This window comes from Larimichthys crocea, chromosome VII (assembly GCF_000972845.2).
Source record: "Larimichthys crocea isolate SSNF chromosome VII, L_crocea_2.0, whole genome shotgun sequence".
In the NCBI taxonomy this organism is placed as follows: domain Eukaryota; kingdom Metazoa; phylum Chordata; class Actinopteri; family Sciaenidae; genus Larimichthys; species Larimichthys crocea.
In genome coordinates, this window is record NC_040017.1 from 24,710,572 (window position 1) to 24,729,799 (window position 19,228).

The 19,228-nt window shown below is 43.5% G+C and overlaps 1 protein-coding gene across 5 annotated transcripts in view; it reads right to left on the reverse strand.

Annotated features, from left to right (window-relative positions):
• Positions 1-19,228, reverse strand: part of aplp2 (amyloid beta (A4) precursor-like protein 2) — a 50,432-nt gene that overhangs the window by 7,113 nt on the left and 24,091 nt on the right. For 4 of the 5 annotated variants that reach the window (XM_027280187.1, XM_019272977.2, XM_010739696.3 and 1 more), the window contains exons 3-13: positions 17,519-17,648; positions 12,217-12,329; positions 10,036-10,250; positions 9,609-9,820; positions 8,977-9,144; positions 6,730-6,863; positions 6,020-6,094; positions 5,532-5,690; positions 4,435-4,563; positions 1,692-1,791; positions 664-837 (exon numbers count right to left, since the gene is read on the reverse strand). In XM_027280187.1, the coding sequence (XP_027135988.1) occupies positions 664-837; positions 1,692-1,791; positions 4,435-4,563; positions 5,532-5,690; positions 6,020-6,094; positions 6,730-6,863; positions 8,977-9,144; positions 9,609-9,820; positions 10,036-10,250; positions 12,217-12,329; positions 17,519-17,648 (1,609 nt within the window). The remainder of the gene's footprint in view (positions 1-663; positions 838-1,691; positions 1,792-4,434; positions 4,564-5,531; positions 5,691-6,019; positions 6,095-6,729; positions 6,864-8,976; positions 9,145-9,608; positions 9,821-10,035; positions 10,251-12,216; positions 12,330-17,518; positions 17,649-19,228) is intronic. The other variant, XM_019272978.2, reaches the window with a different exon arrangement.

The window sequence follows — 19,228 nt, forward strand, 5'->3', positions numbered from 1 at the left end:
GAGAAAACTTAGGTGAGAAGAGAAAAGGCAGGATTATCAAGCTGTGTTAATTGATTAGGAAAAAAAAAAAAAGAGTCCAGCAGGGGAAGAGTCCGAAAATAAATTCGAGACCTAACTCAAAAAAGAGGGAGCCATTTCAAACTTGGCTAGATGTGTCTAAGCCCCCCGGGGTGTTGGCATGTATATGAAATGTTCCTGTGGGATTTATCTGTAATTTGCCTTCCATCTTTCTGGAAGCGTTCCATCCGTCACTTTTTTCTTCTCTCCTTGAGGATTCAATCGTTTGTTTGGCACAAATGTGACAAAGAAGAGAACCCATAACTGCTCATTTTTTTTCCCCCCTTAAGCTTTCTGGATCCAGCTCAGTACCAGAGCCCGAGGCTTTGTACATTTATCTGAACTTCAGTAGTGCTGCGTTGAAGGCTGGGCCACAGGGAACCGTGCAGGCACAGATAAGTCCAAACCCGTGGCTTCACAGCACATCTGTCTCAGCATTGTAAACTATTCTCTCTCTCTTTCTCTCTCGCTGTACAACAGTTCTGGTGTGCTTCGTCACCAGTGTCCTTCAGAGAGACTTGTATGTATGGCCTATTGTTCTCCACACAGCCACGGTGTTTGTCCGTGATGCTGCGTGTGACTGTGTCTGAGGCTGGAGATGCTCACCCTCTGGCTCCGAACGGGACCCCAAGGATGTGACCTGGAAGGGGCGGTAGGGTTTGCCCTCAGAGACGGGGACTTCCACGCTCTCCTCTGACGACACGGTGACATCAGGCTGTGATTCAGAGATGGACGACATGAACTGGTCTATGTCGGATTTCTGCTCCTGGAGAAGCTCGTCTGCGGAGGGAAAAGTAAAGCAAACCATGATGACCTGGCACATGCTAACACCTGTCAACCTGAGACGTGGCAGTATGTGCAAAGCGAGAGTTTCACCAATTACTGTTAACATTCTTCTTCAAACACACCTGCTGCAACAGAGAGAGCTAGAGCGCGAGAGAGACGTCTGCTCCCATTTCTGCTAACTACCAATTAGTATTTTTCTGAGAGCTATTTTCCATGTAAATCTGCACATCTCCCAACAGGATGCTGCATGGTGAAAGCTGTGACCCAGTTCTGTCACTGCACCCCGTTCCACTTTAATCTGTGCTGCACCACCATGCTATGCCTCCTCCTTTAATGAACCGAAAGGAAACAGAAAAATATAATAAAAACGTGCCGGACGTTGCCTCGTCGTAAATCTTGTAGCACTGGAGATGATGTACGGTTTCCAGCTTTAAATTGAATTGTAAAAAAAAACAAGAGAGACCCTTTAAAGCAGAGAGAGAGAGAGGAAGCTGTATTAAATTCCCCTCCGCAGATTCATACTGGGAAGAAAATGACAATACTTTTATCTCTGCCTCTGATAATTGGTTTACAGACAGCCACAGCTCGTCTTCTGGTCCTCCTCTTATATTTTGCACAAAGAAGAAGAAGTCGTCTGTTTTCTTGTCAGTTTGCAGCAGATGTAAGAAAACAAAATTCTCAGAGGGAGCCGGAGGAAATGTGAAGTACTGGCTTTATCTGTCAGCCACATGTGTGAATTCCAGCACTGTTTTCATTTCACTTCATTCTTATTACAGCACACCGCCGTCCCTCCTCCGAGCCGCCTTAGGAGCTTTTCTTTTTCTTTTCTTTTTTTGCACACGACTCACCAATTTCATCCTGAATCTCGTCGGCCACATAGGGTACTTTGTAGAGCAGGGATAGGCTCTGATTCATCCTCTCCTCGATCACACGCAGGTGGGTCATCACCTGTAAGACAAACATATGAGAGAGTCACGTTTTACTCCCAGGATAAAAAAAAAATAATGAGAGATGGCACAATTTTACCAGTTACATCCAGAACTACAGCTTATAATAACTGTTTTTTATAGTATATAGCAGGTTCCTGAGGTTCTGTCTTCCAGCTGAACAACAGTGAAGACTGCAGAGGAATCGTGTTTTTTATTATATAAGATAGAGAGAAGCTGAAAATCCAATAAACACTGAAAATAAAATACTTAAAATGATAAATCAATCATTAAAATTGTTGTGGAATCATTTAATAGCGTATGACAAATCTATTACTCGTTCCAACACTAATCCAGTGACAACTAATTACAGACTGATTTGCAAACTGAAGAATAAAATCTTCATCCCGACAGTCTTTATTTGAAAGATAACATTAATCAAGCAGAAAATAAACCCTTATTCCAGGAAATCCCCCCTGAAACGATGAAAACTGAAGCTGATTGTCGACCAGCGAGCATCGTCGACAACAGTTTCTGCTTTTCCTGTTTGTTCAGCAGATGAAGAGGAAGGCAAAATGAGGTGGTGGAGATGAGGAGGTCTGTATGCCAGACACTGACAGCTGATACACCCAGCGTTGACATGAATTTTGAGGACATGAGCAGGAACACAAGGGGGTCAAGACACAATCCAGGGATTGGATACCGAGATGGTGGGAGCGTACAGATACCTGGGTGGTGACATCCATCACAAACAACTCCTCTCACCTCCTGCACGAGACTGTGGAGGCCTCCAACAGCTCCTTTAGCAACAGACTGCTCCTCCCACCATGTAAGAAGTCAAAGTCTGTCAGACTCTTTAACGCCAGCATGACTTCCTGACTTCTTATCTCGTCTTGAGCAACATCAACAATGACAACATGTCTAAAATGTGAACAATTACAAATCAGTCTTTTTTTTTTGGACAAATTGATTCAACCAAGAAACTTCCTGAAATCTAATGACTGACTCTACAGTACAAGTCTGAGGACGTACAGTTAGCTGATCTCTACCCCGAATATAAACGCTCCGAGGCGAGGGAGTCACTCATGTTCACAAATTGAACAGAACTGTCAGAAATGTGCTTTCTGGAAGAGTGCTTTTTTTTTTTGTTTAAAAAGATGAACTCAGACTCAGCTCACAGCCAGCCAACATGCAGACATAAAACAAGTTGCTGCGTGTGATATTAAAATCAATTTTGAAAACCCTGAACAGACTGCCTGTCAGCTTCGGAGATAACCACCGTATCACAGTTTGGGGTGGAAAAATAAATTCTTTTGATCGAGCTGCATCAACATAAAAAAAAGAAAAAAAAAGAAAGAAGAATATTCTCCAGTCACTTTCCCTGTTTCTACCAGCAATATGATGTTTAGAGAGGAGAAATAGTCCCACATATCTGCTGCCAAATTGGCTGGCAGAATATAAAAAGCTACCGACGAAGCTGACCAGCTCTTGGCAGGTAACCAGTGTTTATTTCCCACTCTGGTGATTGACTGTTTTAATCCTCCAACACATGGCTGCAGTGCACCAGAGCCAGCGACAGATGGCAATAATGCACCTTTCCCCCCCATTTTAAAAAAAAGGCACGCCGCAACCCCCGTGGCACCTTCCTGTCGATGTTTGACAAACAATCCTCATTATGATGATTACATGTCCCATTGTTGGGGAAGAGATTTCGATGCATCTGGCAACTTCTCCTAAACTAGACGAGCGGGGGATTTCATAACAAGGGAATATTCTTGAGCCCCGGAAAGTCACCTAACACAGAAATATAAATCACAAAAAAAAGCCACTGCTTAGAAAGGATTCATTTATAAGTCGCGTGTCAAATCCGCAAACAAGTTGAGTTGCAGAAACTTGCTGCAGACCGGCTGAGTGAAGAAATACACCGCGGGAGCACAACAATACAGATTGGCTTCACATGACTGAGCACAGAGGCTCACCGCCTCCCAGATCCCACGATTCATCTAAATAGTAACCCTCCGGTGCTTTCGCTCCCCTTCCTCACTATGTTGTCATCCATCTGCTGTGTTATCTGCAATGGTGGAGGGTAACTATAAATGGTGTCGAAGGGCAGTGACACACACAGGCGAGTACATCTAACAGAGGAGCTTCCAGCCAAATCCCTGCGCAGCGGCTCAGAGTCCAGCATTACACAAGACCTGCGCAATGTTAATCTTCAGCTGAGGCTTAAGTGAATGAAACGCCCGCCCTCCTCCGTCAAACAAGCCTACACACTCCTCCTGGGCTTCAACTCAGAGAAACACACACTCTTTCTACCTCCTACACACTTAGAAACAGGGCAGAGAGGAGGCAGGCTGAGACATCGTTACATCTCCCCTGTCTGAGCAGGAATAGGAGGAGTGTGAGATCTTGGAGTGGCTCGGCATGAGGTTTCAGATTTACTGACACGGCCTCTAATATAACATCTTCATTGCCAAAACTAACTCAGGAAGGATACAAAACTTTAAAGTACTGGCAGGTACTAATTAAACGGAAAATGGACTCTGCAGAGCTGAAGGAGTGAGTTAGGAGGAGTAAGATAACTAAATATAACAAAAATGGCCAGCTTCTCATATGTGGGGTTTTGATACATTTCTTAAGCATCTTAAGGATATAAAAAACTGACCTGTGACTTCATCTGAGCAGCCTTCTCAGGATCAACAGCCAGGACGTGCTGGTAGTGGCGGGTGGTGTGCTGGCGGTCCTTGTTCTCGGCACGGACGTATCTTCTGAGGGCTTGCAGGATGCGATGGGGCTGATGGAGGCGAGGGAGTGGAGGGAAGAAGAAAAAGAAGGAGAAGGAGAGGGGTGGTTAGTGTAATTGGGTGTTAAGACGCAGCCTCATAACTATTTCTGTGTAATACTAAACTCTTAGACGGAGCTGTATGATGCAATCTTCCTGTCTTGTGTGAATAAAAGCGACATGACAGCAGTTTCTCCTCTGAAGTATCAATCAGCTGCACTCATCTTCTATTTTATTCAGTTTAGATTTAATCAGATTAATATGATGTATGATGATAAACCTCAAATCGATGAAACATCATGACCAAACCCTCATAGCAGCATGCTCTTATTAGACATGAGCACACCTCGCTCCTGTGATAAGATGACAGGAACATTGCTGTCAAGTGTGAGGTGCAAAAAAAAAACAACTTTTCATATAACATGAATCTTGCATCTGCAGCACCTGAACTGAAATAGCATCACACCACAGGTGATGCAACTAGCAATTTTGGGAGTGTAACTGAAGCAGGATTTAAAAAAATAAATACTCTCAAGTCAGGCAACATTTATACAAGCAAATTAGTACAAAATAGAAATATTTAATTATTTCTGTTTGGGGTAACAAGCCCAACAACACGCTGGTGGTGGTTAGAGCGGCACCACAACAGCGCGCTGGCGAAAGGATCAAAGGACTATTAGATGAGAGTTTAAAAAAACACGACGCAGGGATTAAAGCTGGAGGTTCAAATGTGATTGACTTTGTGCTCATGGAGGATTTGGGGATGCTGCAGTAATCCATCCTCCTCCTGATGAATTGCAAGTTAGCAGAGGATCTTTTGACAGAATATGAGATTAGCCACAGGCCATAAGTAGTGTAAGGCCACACGGAAAGGCGTGTGTGTGTGTTTACACATAGGACCGAGGTGCTGAAAAAGCAACAGACAGATGGAGAGAGGTGAGGATAATAGATGCTCTCAGAGCCCGGTGTGTTGTGTTTACCCTGGGGGGGTCGGCCTGCAGGGCAGCCAGGTAGTTCTCCAGGGCCAGACGGCGGCGGTCATTCAGCATAGCCTCCACCCGGGCGAGGTGTGTCTCCACCAGCTGTTGCTTCTCACTGGCTGCCTCCTCCTCCAGGGACTCCACCATTGCTTGGAAGTGCTATAAACAAAATCAGAAGTATATATAAATATGTATGCGAATCCTAAACAGTGTGGCATAACAGAGATCTTTCGACTTCTGCTTAAAACGGCCCTCGGTTTCACTCATGCGCCTCTCAGTCTTGTCAGGGGAGTGAGGGACTCATTTAGAAGTCTCCCCATTCAGACGGTGCCCTAATTTAGCCTTAGAGTGATAAAGATAGAGCAGCCGGGGAAAAAGAGATCCTTAATGGCACAGGGAGTGAGGGACCTGAGGCATGTGAGCCGTCATATCTCACCCAAACAAAAGGACAAAGGCAGGACTCCTGGGGGAAAGGATCAGTGTCTTACCTGGATCAATGTCTGCCTCTCAGCCTTGGGCAGGTTCTTAGCCTGGCGATCAGCCTCTTCCCACTCTTTTCTTACCTGGAGTGAAAGACACAGAGAGAGAGAAGGAAATGAAGCGAGAGGTGAGGTGGTCCTCCTGCAATTGTTTACTCAGAGTGAGCCAGCATGTAGACGGAGCCTTTCATTGCACAAAGGTTACAGACCCTGAAAGTGTGACTTAGCTCCAGCTGCCATATTCTTGTATTAAACGTGTTCAAATCTGATTAATAGCTGGATGACTTGCACATTTTCTGGCCCCAAATTCCCTCAAGCAGCAGCTACTCTCGCCTCAACAAGCTTAAGCTTAATTTCTAAGCAAACTATGAATGTTGCACGCATTTTTGTTTGAGTTCTTGCATCCCAAATGTTTCACAGTCTTTTAATTTTACAGTGAAATCACAGCTACGGAGAAAGAATGCACAGTCGATGAAATAATCTGCCTTTAATGAGGAAAGGGCAGCAGCTTTCACCTCTGTGAAAAGAGGAAACGCTCTATTCATTTAGTAAATTTAAATGTTTATCACTATGCATATTTCTGTGATTGTAACGCTGTAGTTTTTTTTGGCTGGATGTTTCTAAACAGCCAGAAAATTCTGCATCTGCAAAATATTATTTCATAAACTTGTGTATCCATAAAGCAGTAAAAATCCTGCTGGCTCATCCTGGTCACTCACCCTCTCCATGCGGTTGCGGTGCCTGATCTCCAGCTGCTCCTTGGCCCTCTGGAAGCGACTGTGCTCCTTGTCATCGGCCGGGGTCTCGAAGTAGATGTCAACATCATCGGTGGGCTGTGGAATCGGAGGTGTGGCTGCAAAATTCAAGAAACAGATGGTGAGCGGACAGGGCTGCGAAGTGACAACAAGGCAGACAGACAGGCTGACACAGAAACAGACAGACTGGTTGATCCAGGCAGACACAAGGCAGAGAGTCAAAGACAGACGGACAGACGACCGGGCACAGAGAGAAAGAGGGAGGGAGAGTTGAAAAGTGGAATACAGATTGAAGTTGGACAAAAAAATCTCACAGAAGCACTCCTCTCATTGGCGTTCTTCCACCCTCAGTAACTCTGATAAATGTAACAGAATCTGACAGTCCTTCCTTTTGAATTCTTGTCATCTTCCCATCGGCTTTCTGCTGACAGCTCGCATCTCCAACACTAATGGAAATATCTCCACGTTTGACGGGCTGGGTCACGTGTGTCCGAGGCCAGGGGGCTCTGTTCTGGGTTCGTCACTACACAGTCACACAGGAGTCACTCCCTGCACCGCTGCATGTCGCAAAAACAATAACGCTCCGGGCTCGCAAACAAGACGAGACCTCATCGTTTTTTGTTTTTTTTACCTCACCATCATCATCATCATCACCACGAGGTGCTGACCTTTACTGCTTCAGCTCTTAAAATGTTTAAATACTCAAATGCAAAAGAAAAAAATAGTTGGTTATGGCTATGAATTGTGTTTGAACTGATGAAAAGTGTCATTTAAGGTGCTTGCTGACGTGGGGATGCTCTAGTAAAAGTAGCGGCAGTGCTCTGTGAGCAGACAGACAGACAGACAGACAGGTTGTTTGCAGACAGACAGACAGCAACATGAACACATGACAGGAGTGAACACGAGCAGAGCAAACAAAGAAGAAAGAAAACTCCAGAAAATGTGTTTAAAGCTGCAGAAATGATGAATTATGACATGTTTTTATATTTGACATACTGTTTTAATTTGAATTTTACTTGTTTCTCCAATTAAAACTCCTGACCTGGTCTGACCGCTGAGCAGGGTGTTATTAAAAATGAATTTCAATATCTGAGTTTTTATTATTTTTTTCTTCATTTCAAAGAAGCCAAATTTCTCAAATGTTCAGCTTCATCCAAACACAAGAAGCTGTACAATCTAAAACTAGCAATGATTAAGATTATTACCTTTCATAATTAGGATTATCTTAATCATAATTCTTAATTATGATTAAGATAATCCTAATTATTAATCATAATTCTTAATTATGACTAAAGTAAAGAAGAATATGAATCTGACGAGGCGTTTACGGTCTCTGTACTTCTGTACTCTGTCAGTACTGAGGTTGACCGGCTTGTAAGAAGTGAGTCCTGCAATAAACAATCTGTTCTCTTAAATATAGATATCTCTGTATCAACCAACTTTGTATTAAATTAATAACAATTAATTATGTAATAAATCTTAATTTATTTCACTCTGATATTGTTTATATTGAATATTTCAACAGCACTTGAAGATCTGGACCCTGTGACATCTTATTCAATAACACAGTGCTAAAACTATTGATTGATGAATCTGTAATTATTAATTATTATACTGAATATTTCAACAAATTCAATTTAGTAGAGCATTATATACCAAAACTAATAAATCACTGTGATATACATGAAAATATTAAGCCTATTTGGGAGAACTGGGTGGTAATTCAGTGAAACAATGCTAAAACTATTAATTGATTCATCTATTGATAGAAAATAGATGATCAAGTTATTCATTAATACCATAAAACTCTAATTGTGAGGGTTTGATTTAGATAATTGTTGATTTAATATCTGTCAATTTTTGAATTGTTTTGACAAAACAAGAGTAAATAAATATAATTAACAGATTATAATAATTCAATTAATAATCACTGGTATATCAGTGAAATAATAACAATTAAAAAAAAAAAGATGAGTGGTTGAATTGAGTTGTTGATTAATGTGGTGGAGGTGGTGCATGGTAACAGCTGTAGTGATTTGATGAGTGACAGCTGAAGACTGCAGAACAGGTGTCCTGCTTTAAAAGTCAGCGACAGACTAGATCATCCTGAAGTGTTTTCAGCAGAGAGTCTGCAGCAAAGACACAGACAGACAGAGGGAGAGAGGAGGTGGGTCGAGTTTTCAGACCGGGCCTCTGGCAGGTGAGACTTACTCAGGCGCTTGCACACGGCCATGCAGTACTCCTCTGAGTCGAAATTGTTGCGGTTGCCGGCGCAGCCCCCGTATATGAAGCGCACGCACTTCCTCTGGCTCATGTCGAAGTGCCAGCGGGGCATGGAGGCACGGCAGGGGCCGGTCTCAGCCTCCAGGGTGCACACCGCTGCCAGGGGACAGCTTGTTAGATCATCCTGCCACTAGAGGCAGCAGCACTAAATTCTTTAAACACTCATAAAAAAAAAAAAACTACCATCAAACACTCCTTACTGCTTCTACATCTACAAATATGATAAAACAAAACAATAAAAATACTGGAGCGGCTCCTTCTCAAACACAATGAACAGGATTTATCAGCAGCAGTACAAACAAGGCTGGTGATTTGTCCTTGTACTCTGATAAAGCAGAACAGTACATCACAGTGTCGGCCGGGAGCTGAAGAAAGGGGTATTTGCTGATGCATACACTTATCTAATTACAGTCTGGCTGAGATTTAAGCATATAGCCGATAGTTTAAAAGTTAAAAAGGTTTGATTATATCTAAGTGGTGGGCTAAGTGCCAATAAGGGAGAGAGGGAGAGAGATAGAAGGAGGACGGTGCTTTATAATTTAAATCAACTCATTACAAACCTTTCACTTCCTGCAGAGTTTTGTCCTCATCTTGGCTGTCTGACATTTTACTGCTCTCTTTCTTCTCATCCTCGTCCTCGTCCTCCTTATCTGTCTCCTCGTCCTCGTAGACGTAGTGGTACTCCTCCTCTTCCTCGTCCTCCTCCTCGTCCTCCTCGTCCTCCTCCACCGGTTCCTCCTTTTGCGTGGGCTGCGCTTCAGCTGGCGTCAAACTGAACAGGGGAGGAGGAGGTAAGGGGTGATTGAGTGAAGACGTGGAAGCCGGGAAGAGGGGTGATTTATCAAGGCAGAGCAGCTGCCATAGGTCAATGTCAGAACACTTTAATTCATCCAGATGGCCAATAATACCTGGCCTTCGCTGGAGAGCGGATATTACACTCGCAATATTTCAAAGACACACCACAATGGTTTATATGCAAACACTCACCTGTCCTCCTCCTCCTCGACCAGGTCGGTATCGTCAATTTCCTCGTCCTCTACCTCCTCCTCTACGTCGTCCACCTCGGAGGGCGGGGAAGGTGGAACGGATTCCCCGGTGCGCGAGGCGGGGCAGCACACGTACTCGGTGCCGTGGAACTTGTCAATGCCACAGGGCAGCAGCATGCCGTAGCTGTGCAGCACCATCGAGCTTTTGGCACAAGCCTGACAGAGCAAGAAGAAGTGAGCGAGTGATGATATTGACTGAACGCGGCATTGATGAAGCTGCTGAGCTTTTCTCACTACTGTAAAATATCAACTTCAGCTTTGACAGGGTGACATTTGTTTAACCTTTATTCATCAAGGGAGAGCTAAAGGATGACAACGATCATGCCCCACGCCTGATGGAAGAGAGTGAGTCATCGAGGGAGGAAGCTAAATCAGTTACCTGATGTTGTTGACATGCAGCTCTAAGACTAATGGTGTTTTTATATATATTTATATATATATAAAATGTGTTTAATCTGACGTCTACTCGTCCTTCTAAGCTGCAAAGATTCAACTACAGGATGTTGTTTTTAATGTCACATGTTCATATTTTTGATTCTTTTATCATCCATCCATCCATTCTCTGTAACCACTAATCCTCATCAGGCTCATGGGCAGCTGGAGCCTGTCCCAGCTATCCAGAAACAAGGACAGAAACCTGGACAAGTCTACACTTTATTACAAGACACACAGAGACAAACATCCATTCACACCTACGGCCAATTTAGAGTCACCAATTAACCTAATAAGTGCATGTCTTACCCGGAGAAAACCCACGCAGACACGAGGAGAACCTCCACAGTGCTAACCACTGCACCACAGTGCGGCCCATAATTATTAATATTCTGAATTATAAATAATGGTTGTTTGTCTCTGTGTGCCCTGTAATGAGCTGGCTGTACCTCGCCTCTCGTCCAAAAGTCAGCTGGGATCAGCTCCAGCCCCGCTGAGATCCTGATGAGGATAATGGACGGATGCATCGATGAATTATAAATATTCAAAATGATTTTTGCATCAAATGTGAACCCCAGTTTGAAGCATGTACACAGGACGAGCAGCATCTCTGAAGAAAAGCACGTCTTCTTTATTCGATGTCTGCAGATATATATCTTTGCTCCTTTATGTGTGTGCTCACATCTTGCATAGACAGCATTCTTCATCCTTTCAGGTGTTTAGTAGCTATCCAGCCTCCGATGTGCTACCACTTTTTTTTATTTTGTGACTTCTAGCATTGTGTTTCTGTCCCTCGTGGTTACATGACACAGTAACAGATCTATACTCCTGCAGAATACAGACACACTGACTTTAGAGCAAGTCGTTTTCTCACATACCGACTAAAATGATTAATGGGCCACACTTCCAAAAAAAAAAAAAGTCATGCAGTCCTTTAACAGATGGGCTATTTTTCAACAATGCCGCGCTTCATATAGCAGCTAGGAGAGTACGACTTCAGTGTAACTGATGGCTGCTGAGAAACTCCAGTGGAGCAGTCGAGGATTAGCCGCCCTGCTTAAGAACATCTCGGTGGCAGTTGGTGAGGGAGCTGAAATTGTTTCTGAATCATTTTTTTCTCACCCAGATTTTCCCACTGGTAAGATTTATTACTGCTTGGCTGTAACAAATTTGTTATCGACTGCAGGTTGTTTGTGCCTCTGGATGTCACACTATGTGCGAGGCTGTAAAGGCTGCTCCGTTTTGGGGCATTTGTGATGCATATTGGGAGGTGGAGTCAGGAAACGCGACGAGCAGACGGTTGATGGGCTCACTGAGATGCTGCTGCACATACTGTCGTGGTCAGAGTAGACCCCGAAGACTAGCTCTGGAGCTGCCCAGGAGGGATTAGCTGCATTACAGCCACAACACTAATCTGATTAGAAGCTGAAATGTGAGGGCTCCCAGTCAGCCTGTGATCAGAGAGCCTCAGAGACTCACAGAGACAGGTGGAAAGGTATTAGGGAGGGAAGATTGGAAAGTAATAAAAGTGTGATCAGTGCGACAGGGAGAATGGACTTTTTTCAAATTAGTTTAGTTTAATTTCTCAAAGTTAAGTTGATGCTTAAGACTTCCTCTTCCCACAGGAACCTTTCTGCTATCTCCCAGAGACAGCCTCCCACTGTTTCCGGTGAGGTAATCCGTTCCTTACCTCTTTGGCGACGCCGTGCCACTGCTGATGGCTGACGCACATGTCCATGCGCTCCTTATGGAAGAACTTGCACTTCTCTGGAACCAGTAGTACGTCACTCACGAACTCGCCCACTGTAACAGCAAATCACACAGACCAGTATGCCCGTTAGTCATGCCACCAATCTGTCCCAGTCACACTCCTGTTTGGTCACTGCCAGTGTTAGAAACAATAAATCTCCCACTGGGACTAAAAAAGGAATAACAGATGAGATGATTCAATAATTCATAGCTGCCTGGTCTTCATTACGGTTGTATAATAGAAATGGTATTTGACACTTGAACATCTGCCCGTGCACCTGAAGCCAAATGGGATCAGTCCCTTTCTCTACAACGCCGTATGAAACTCTGCAATCAGAATGGCAGAGGGGAAAATGAGGTTTCACACCGTGACTCTTTTTCAGGTAGTCAAGAGTCTTCCCGCGAAACAGTGATATCATTTACTTGATGAATTCAATTTGGAGATGTTTTATTCATATAACCAGCTGACAGAAAGCAAATCGAGGGGAAATAAAAGAGATGAAAGCCGTCTTGTGAATTCCTATGAATAGTTTCAGGTCGAAAAACCAAGCATATGGCACAGGGGTCATAAGAAAGATTAAGAAGGACAGCGACCGCTGATAGGCTGGCAGCGTGACGAGTCGCTCAGGTAGAAACACTATCAGCTATCAGAAACAGATGGAAAGCCAGGCGGAGAGGGAGAAGGGAGGAGAGAAGGAGGGATGACTGGGAGGTTTTAGGGCAAAGTCCAGATCAGAGTGAGCTGAGGAATAGGCGGCCTGAAAAACACACAAATGAGGGTCTGGAGGTCTCGAAACGAGGGCTGGGAGCTGTCCTATAACTGCTCATTTAGCGGTTTCGCCATAACCTCGGCCTGAGGCAGAGCTGCTGGAGCAGTTCATGCGAGGCAGGCGAGGCAGGCGGAGGGTGAAAAGGCAGTGTTTTGGAAAATGAGAGGGTAGGATAGGAAGAGGAGAGAGCTGGAAATAGCAGAGGACTCGGCAGCTGCTTCTCATCTCCGCCCAGGAGGTATAGTAACACCCCTCGAACACAACCCCCCTCAACCCTCCAGACCTTCGTTCTCCTGCTTCTCTGCTTTGTGCACACCCTCAAGCACTATACTTAGATATAGTCTGAATCAAATCAGACACAATATATTTGGTCTTTTTCACTTTTACTTCTTGGAAGGGTATTTTTCTGACATTTTACAGACCAAACACTCAATTTATACCTTCTCCACGACTTCTAATTCACCACATTTTAGAGGGTTATATTGTATTTTTGTCTTTCATTCCTCTTGTTCAACAAGCGAAGTTGCTTTGCAGAATAGGTTTTTGAGATATGCTCAAGATGTGACCAGCTTATAAAATATGCTGCATTGTTAAAGCCTGCCTAAACTACCTAACAATAAATTAGAGAGAGATAAAAATGAGCTCCGTCTCGACTAGCTGTGGCATTTAAACAGAGTAATAGAAAAGTCCAGTCCGAGAGAGTAAGATAAAATAACCGTGTGGAAGTGCCCATTCAGCACGAGTGCTTTTACTTTGGATATTTTTATATATTTTGCTGATAATGCTTCTTTATTGTACTTTAGGTGAGTGAAATTTTGAACGCGTGACTTACTTTGTTATGGAGTCATTTCACGCTGTTATTAACGCTGCTTTTGTTTCAGCAAATTTGTCTCTTCAAATCCAGAGAGACTCGAGAGATCATGACTCTCTGTAACCCTCGGCTCCATATCCTGCACACCGGATGCTAACGGATTCATTCCTCACACTCTCTCTCTCTCTCTCTCTTTGTTTCATCTCTTCCTCCCTCTCTCTGTCTCACACTTACAGGTTGCTTTGGTGGGTTTCGAGCAGACCCCGTACGCAGTCACACTGCAGTGGGTGATGGATGGTGGTGTTTGGAGAGCAGCTGTGCCTCGCAAGCACTCCTGCACTGCGTGTGTGTGTGTGCGTGTGTGTAATTGTGTATAAGTGTGTGTATGTATGAGAGCAGATACTCCTCTTTCTCTGTGACCTCCTCTCCACCTGCTCTATTCATCTGCCTTTCCTTTAACCTTCGGTCTACCCTCGCTCACACTCTCCGGTGCACAGGCTGGCTTGCACTACAGGCATCTGGGGAGTGTGAAAGGTAAGGCTACACCTAATGTACCAGTGATACCTTTAGTGCTGAGAGGTGGTAAATTCAATCAAGCACCAACCAAGATCTGCTTGTCGACAGCGCGGCTATAGTGTTTCAAGGACTTCCCATAGGAAGCTGCTGTAATGTGATTTTAATGTAATCAGTACCTGAAAATGCAAATAACCTGTTCGGTGCACTTAATGATTTAATCTTTAATATCACCACCTAACTATCATGTATGTTAACGTGTGCAGGTGAAGGGTGATGAAGAGATAAAAATAACTTTGATCCCGTGTTAGTTTCTTGCCGTACGGTTTGATATCAGGTTCCTGTCTTTGTTTCTTGGCAGCGTGGCGACCCTTTTGTTTACATTTGCATCGCAGATTGTACCTTTAAAGTGGAATAAATCTGATTTGCAAACATGAAAGGATTCCACAGAGCAGACGTGGCTGAAACCATGAGGTAGCTGCAGACTGATTTTACATAATGAACAAAGAACATTTGCATTTAACCCCTGAGTTCAACTTCAAGTTCAACGAACTTTTAAATTTCCCACATATGTTTATAATTCTAGCTTCAGGCAACACATAAGCCGTACTTTTAGCTAAACATTTTAGTTTGTGAGATTTGATCATTGTGAAGGACTGTAGTTGCATTTCTTTCCACAACACTGCGTTTCAAAGTTCAGGCTCCTTTCCAAACATTCAGTCAAAGGTGTGGCGCTCTGAAACAAGCCTGAGTCTGTACACATTATCATCTTATTCATAATCACAAGACTCCAGCCCCTCTGATGATATCAGGAGCTGTCATCGCGTGCCCTACCCTTTTGTTTAATCAACGGCCTTAGTCAACAGGAAAGTCCAAGTATGTGTCATGTCTGTAAATGTTGCTAAATATACTCGACTTCTCACCCAAACATGACCTAAAAAAGAAAGAAAAGAGAAGCTCGCAGGTAAAGATCAGAGCTAAGAATAAGCCTGAAATAAATGTGATCTATTGCTAAGTAACAGACAATAAATAGAAATCTGCCTTTTGGAATCTGCGTTCACCCAGAAAATTATTTCTTTGCATGCATGCTCTTTTTCAGCTGCTGCGGTCAGTGTTGTCCCGTGTAGGAGGCGGTCTGCAATGCACACTAACCAACCAACACCCGAGTTACATCTGCCACTGGCTGTTCTCACCATCCCAGACATAATAATACAAAAAGTCTCTTAAATAATCCTCTGCTGTTTGACAAAGACATCATGCTGCAGGGATTAGAGCGCCATGGAACAAAAATCACATTCATTTGCGGAGCCATTGTTTGGGGACAGGAAACACGGGGGGATTGTGGCTCTGTGACTGAGCCTTTGCATGAAGAGATGGGATACAGCATAACCCATCCCTCCCTTTACACTGAGCTCCTGCCTTAGCGCTTGCATTATTCATATAAACCTATTAATTTGACATGGCTGCTGGTCTGGCCTTTTTTAATCATATCCTCAGAGCTGGAGCCCACCTCCCTTTGGTCTGTTTCATTTCTTTTTGATTCTGCTATAATTAATGTACACTGATAAGACACGTCGTCTGATGTCCATTTTCCCAGAACAGTATGTGAACATCACAAACAACGAATAATTCAAGTGCACTGAGGAATAATAGACTGAAAAGTGTGAGGAGCGGTGAGGTGGCAGAGGCATGCCGTGGCTCGTAGCATATGATCAGAGCCCTCCAATTAAGCCCCTAACATGCTCCATTACATAATTAAGCAGAAACCCTCTCAATAGCCTCCTTCACGCCAACACCTTATGTTTATCTCTTCTTCTCCATCTGTCTCTTCCGTTCCCTCAGTTCAGGCTCCCTCATTTGCAACACGGCGAGAGCAGCAGAGAAGGCCTTCGTAATTTGAAGGGGCATGAGTGTGCAGACCTCTAGCAATGATGGCGAAAAATGTGCAAGAACAAGCAACCGAGCTATTTAATTATTTTCGGTGCAGCTAATGGGATTGTTTTTAATTAAATTGCAGTCGTGGCACTCTTTCTGAATTATAATGAGACGGCTTGGGTTTGTTGTCAATGGATGCAACAGCTGGCCGCAGTGAAGACAAGAGGACATCGGACGTGGCAGGTAGTGAGAAGGGAACAGCTTCAGGATGTAAGATGAGAGCAAACTAGGAGGGGTGGAATCTTAGAGACTGATTGTGCATGTGAACCTCGCTCATATGTATTCCTGTCTCAACTCACCGATTGGCCGCTCCAGTTGTGGTGTTTGCTGTCCCATGCATTTCCCAAAAGCCTCCTCTTTGCGTTTGCCAAAAATGCTCTTGAATAGTAGCCCATTTCACAGTCCAGTGGAACTGCTAATAGCTTTTTCATCCCAGAAAGTGGCACAACTCAATCAGCGAGAGGCTTTTTTCGGACAGAGGAAGGGTGGTGCGAGTGTTTGCAGCATAGAGGAAGATGTTTTTTTTTCTTTCCCTTCCTGACGTTGCTTTGCAAGTACAGAGGGGGAATCTTGTTTCTCTGTTATTGCAACCCTCCGAGGCATCGGGAGTGTGCTGTGTTTTGTAAGTTAGGGGGGCACAGAGACATGTGGCCTGCAAACACCGAGCCTCTATCTGACATTTAATAAAGCAGACTATGGCCATGTTGCCACTGCTGATTACAGTGATGCTTCCCGAGACAGAGGAGGGAGAGAGGTGTGTATGACGGCGCAGGCGAATGGAGAAATGGGGAGTAATAAAGCAGGCCCTCCTCGCAGACCTCCCTCTTGCTGACCCTGTGTGTCTGTGTGAGTTTATGGCCACTGTCTGAGGGGGAAAATAAGATTGTGCTTTATTGCTCAACAAGCCTCCCCAGCAATAATAGCTTTCCCCCCCTTAACCATCCGTTCGGAGAGACATTAGCTCCCATCCAGCGTGGATCTGCTCAATCTGCAGCTCAAGGCCAGGATTAGTCAACTGAATCAGACTCAAATATTGCTCTATGTCACCTCTCCCTATGGCTAAGATGTATCACAATCTCTCGTTTCTCTGTGTCGGACTAAGAGCCGATATAAAAGAGAGGGGACAACGGTGATGACCTGATATGAAGGGCAACTGACATCCCTCTAAGTCGTATCCCGCAGCCCTTGAACTACGTATAAGTGCACAAGCTTACCTAAGCACTTGTAAGGCACCACGATATGTGCATGCCCTTTGCACACCTTCTTCTCCTTCTTGCACCAGTTCTCAATACGAATCGGCTGGTTGGCTTCCACCACGTTTGTGATTTGGAGCTCAGGATACATCTGTCGGAGGAAGAAGAGAATGTATATGAGATAATAAGAGAGGTATTTTGTACGTACGTGTGTGAGAGAGGGGGAAGGTGTGATAAGTGGAGCTTCAATTGCATCCTTTAATCCACACTTTATACTCTCTAGATGCCATCTGTTCAGCCATGAAAGACCATACAATTTACACTTTTCCTCGAAATGCCATCAAAATGTCATCAATAAACGCGACTGAAGCTTGTAGCCAGAAGCCAGCTTGGAAATATACAGCCCTGCTTCTTCTTTTTTTTTTTTCTCTCTCTCGGGCAGCTGCATAATAAACCATGACAGTAATACCAGCAGCCTCTTGGATTAGGAGATACAGAAAGGAAGGGAGGGAACAAGTAAATAAGGAGAGTGAGGATGTGTTGTGATAAAAACATGTCCTTTATTGTAGAGACAGCTCGAGTTAAAACGACGGTCACAGAGTCTGCTAATTGAAATGCCACCCAGCACTGTAAATAATGTCGCTTTCACGAGCAATAAACACGGTGAAATGAGACTTTTTCCACCTTACGAGCTTAATATAACATATTTTCATGTCATTCTGCAACAAATTTGCACGTTTACTTTATTATCTTGCATCGTTATGAAACTCCCATTGCTTTTATGTCCTAGAAAAGCAGAAAATTATGTTTAATAAAGAAACATCTTACATTTTAGTTTGGCTACATGAACTATCAGGCTACTTATCTTAACTAAAATATCCTCAACAAACCAGATTTGACACTAAAAGCATCACAGGGTGTCGTTGAATTTGAGCTATAATTTTGTTTGTAGAAAACATTTTGGGAAATATGCTCATCGCTTTCTTCCAGAGTTAATTAAGAAGATTGCGACCACCGTCATATCTGTCCGTTAAATCCATCCTGGCTCCGTCTAAATGTAACAAAATATGCCTAGCAGCACCTCTAAAGTTCACCGGTTCACACATTATATATCTCGTTCTTCTCACACTCAAGAAAAGGCTTTGTTTCTAACACGAATCTTTTCTTTATTCCAATAAATTCTAACTTGTTGTATGAGAAGTTTCCCCGCTTGATAAAAAAAAAATCTGTCTTGAATTTCTTCGGTATCAAGTTTGAAAATCACTGATTTAATCTGTGGACTTTCTCTCATACACATTAAAGTGGTTTTGATCATCTCATCTAACTCAACAAAGTGAATACGCAAAGATGTAAAACTATTTTTTATAAAGTCACATTTGCACCACTTACTGTGTGATAGATCTGGTTTGACCTGACATATTTAAGTAGAAAATTAGAAAAACAACCAACCATTGCAAATGTGTCAGTCTTTAGTCAAAGCCAAACAACTAATACTGCCGAAGACCTCAAGGTGACCTTGTGTAACCCAAGGATAGAAAAATCCATAACAAACATCTAAGACTAAACATCATCAAATTATGATATCTAAATGGAAAATATTACATCTAAAGATATAACCTGATCTCTGTCACCTCGCACTAATGGAGTAAAATATAAGATTGATTATGGCACCTCTGTACACGGATTTGCGTGATCACCTCCGGAAGGTAATCTCATTATGTACGTGTGATG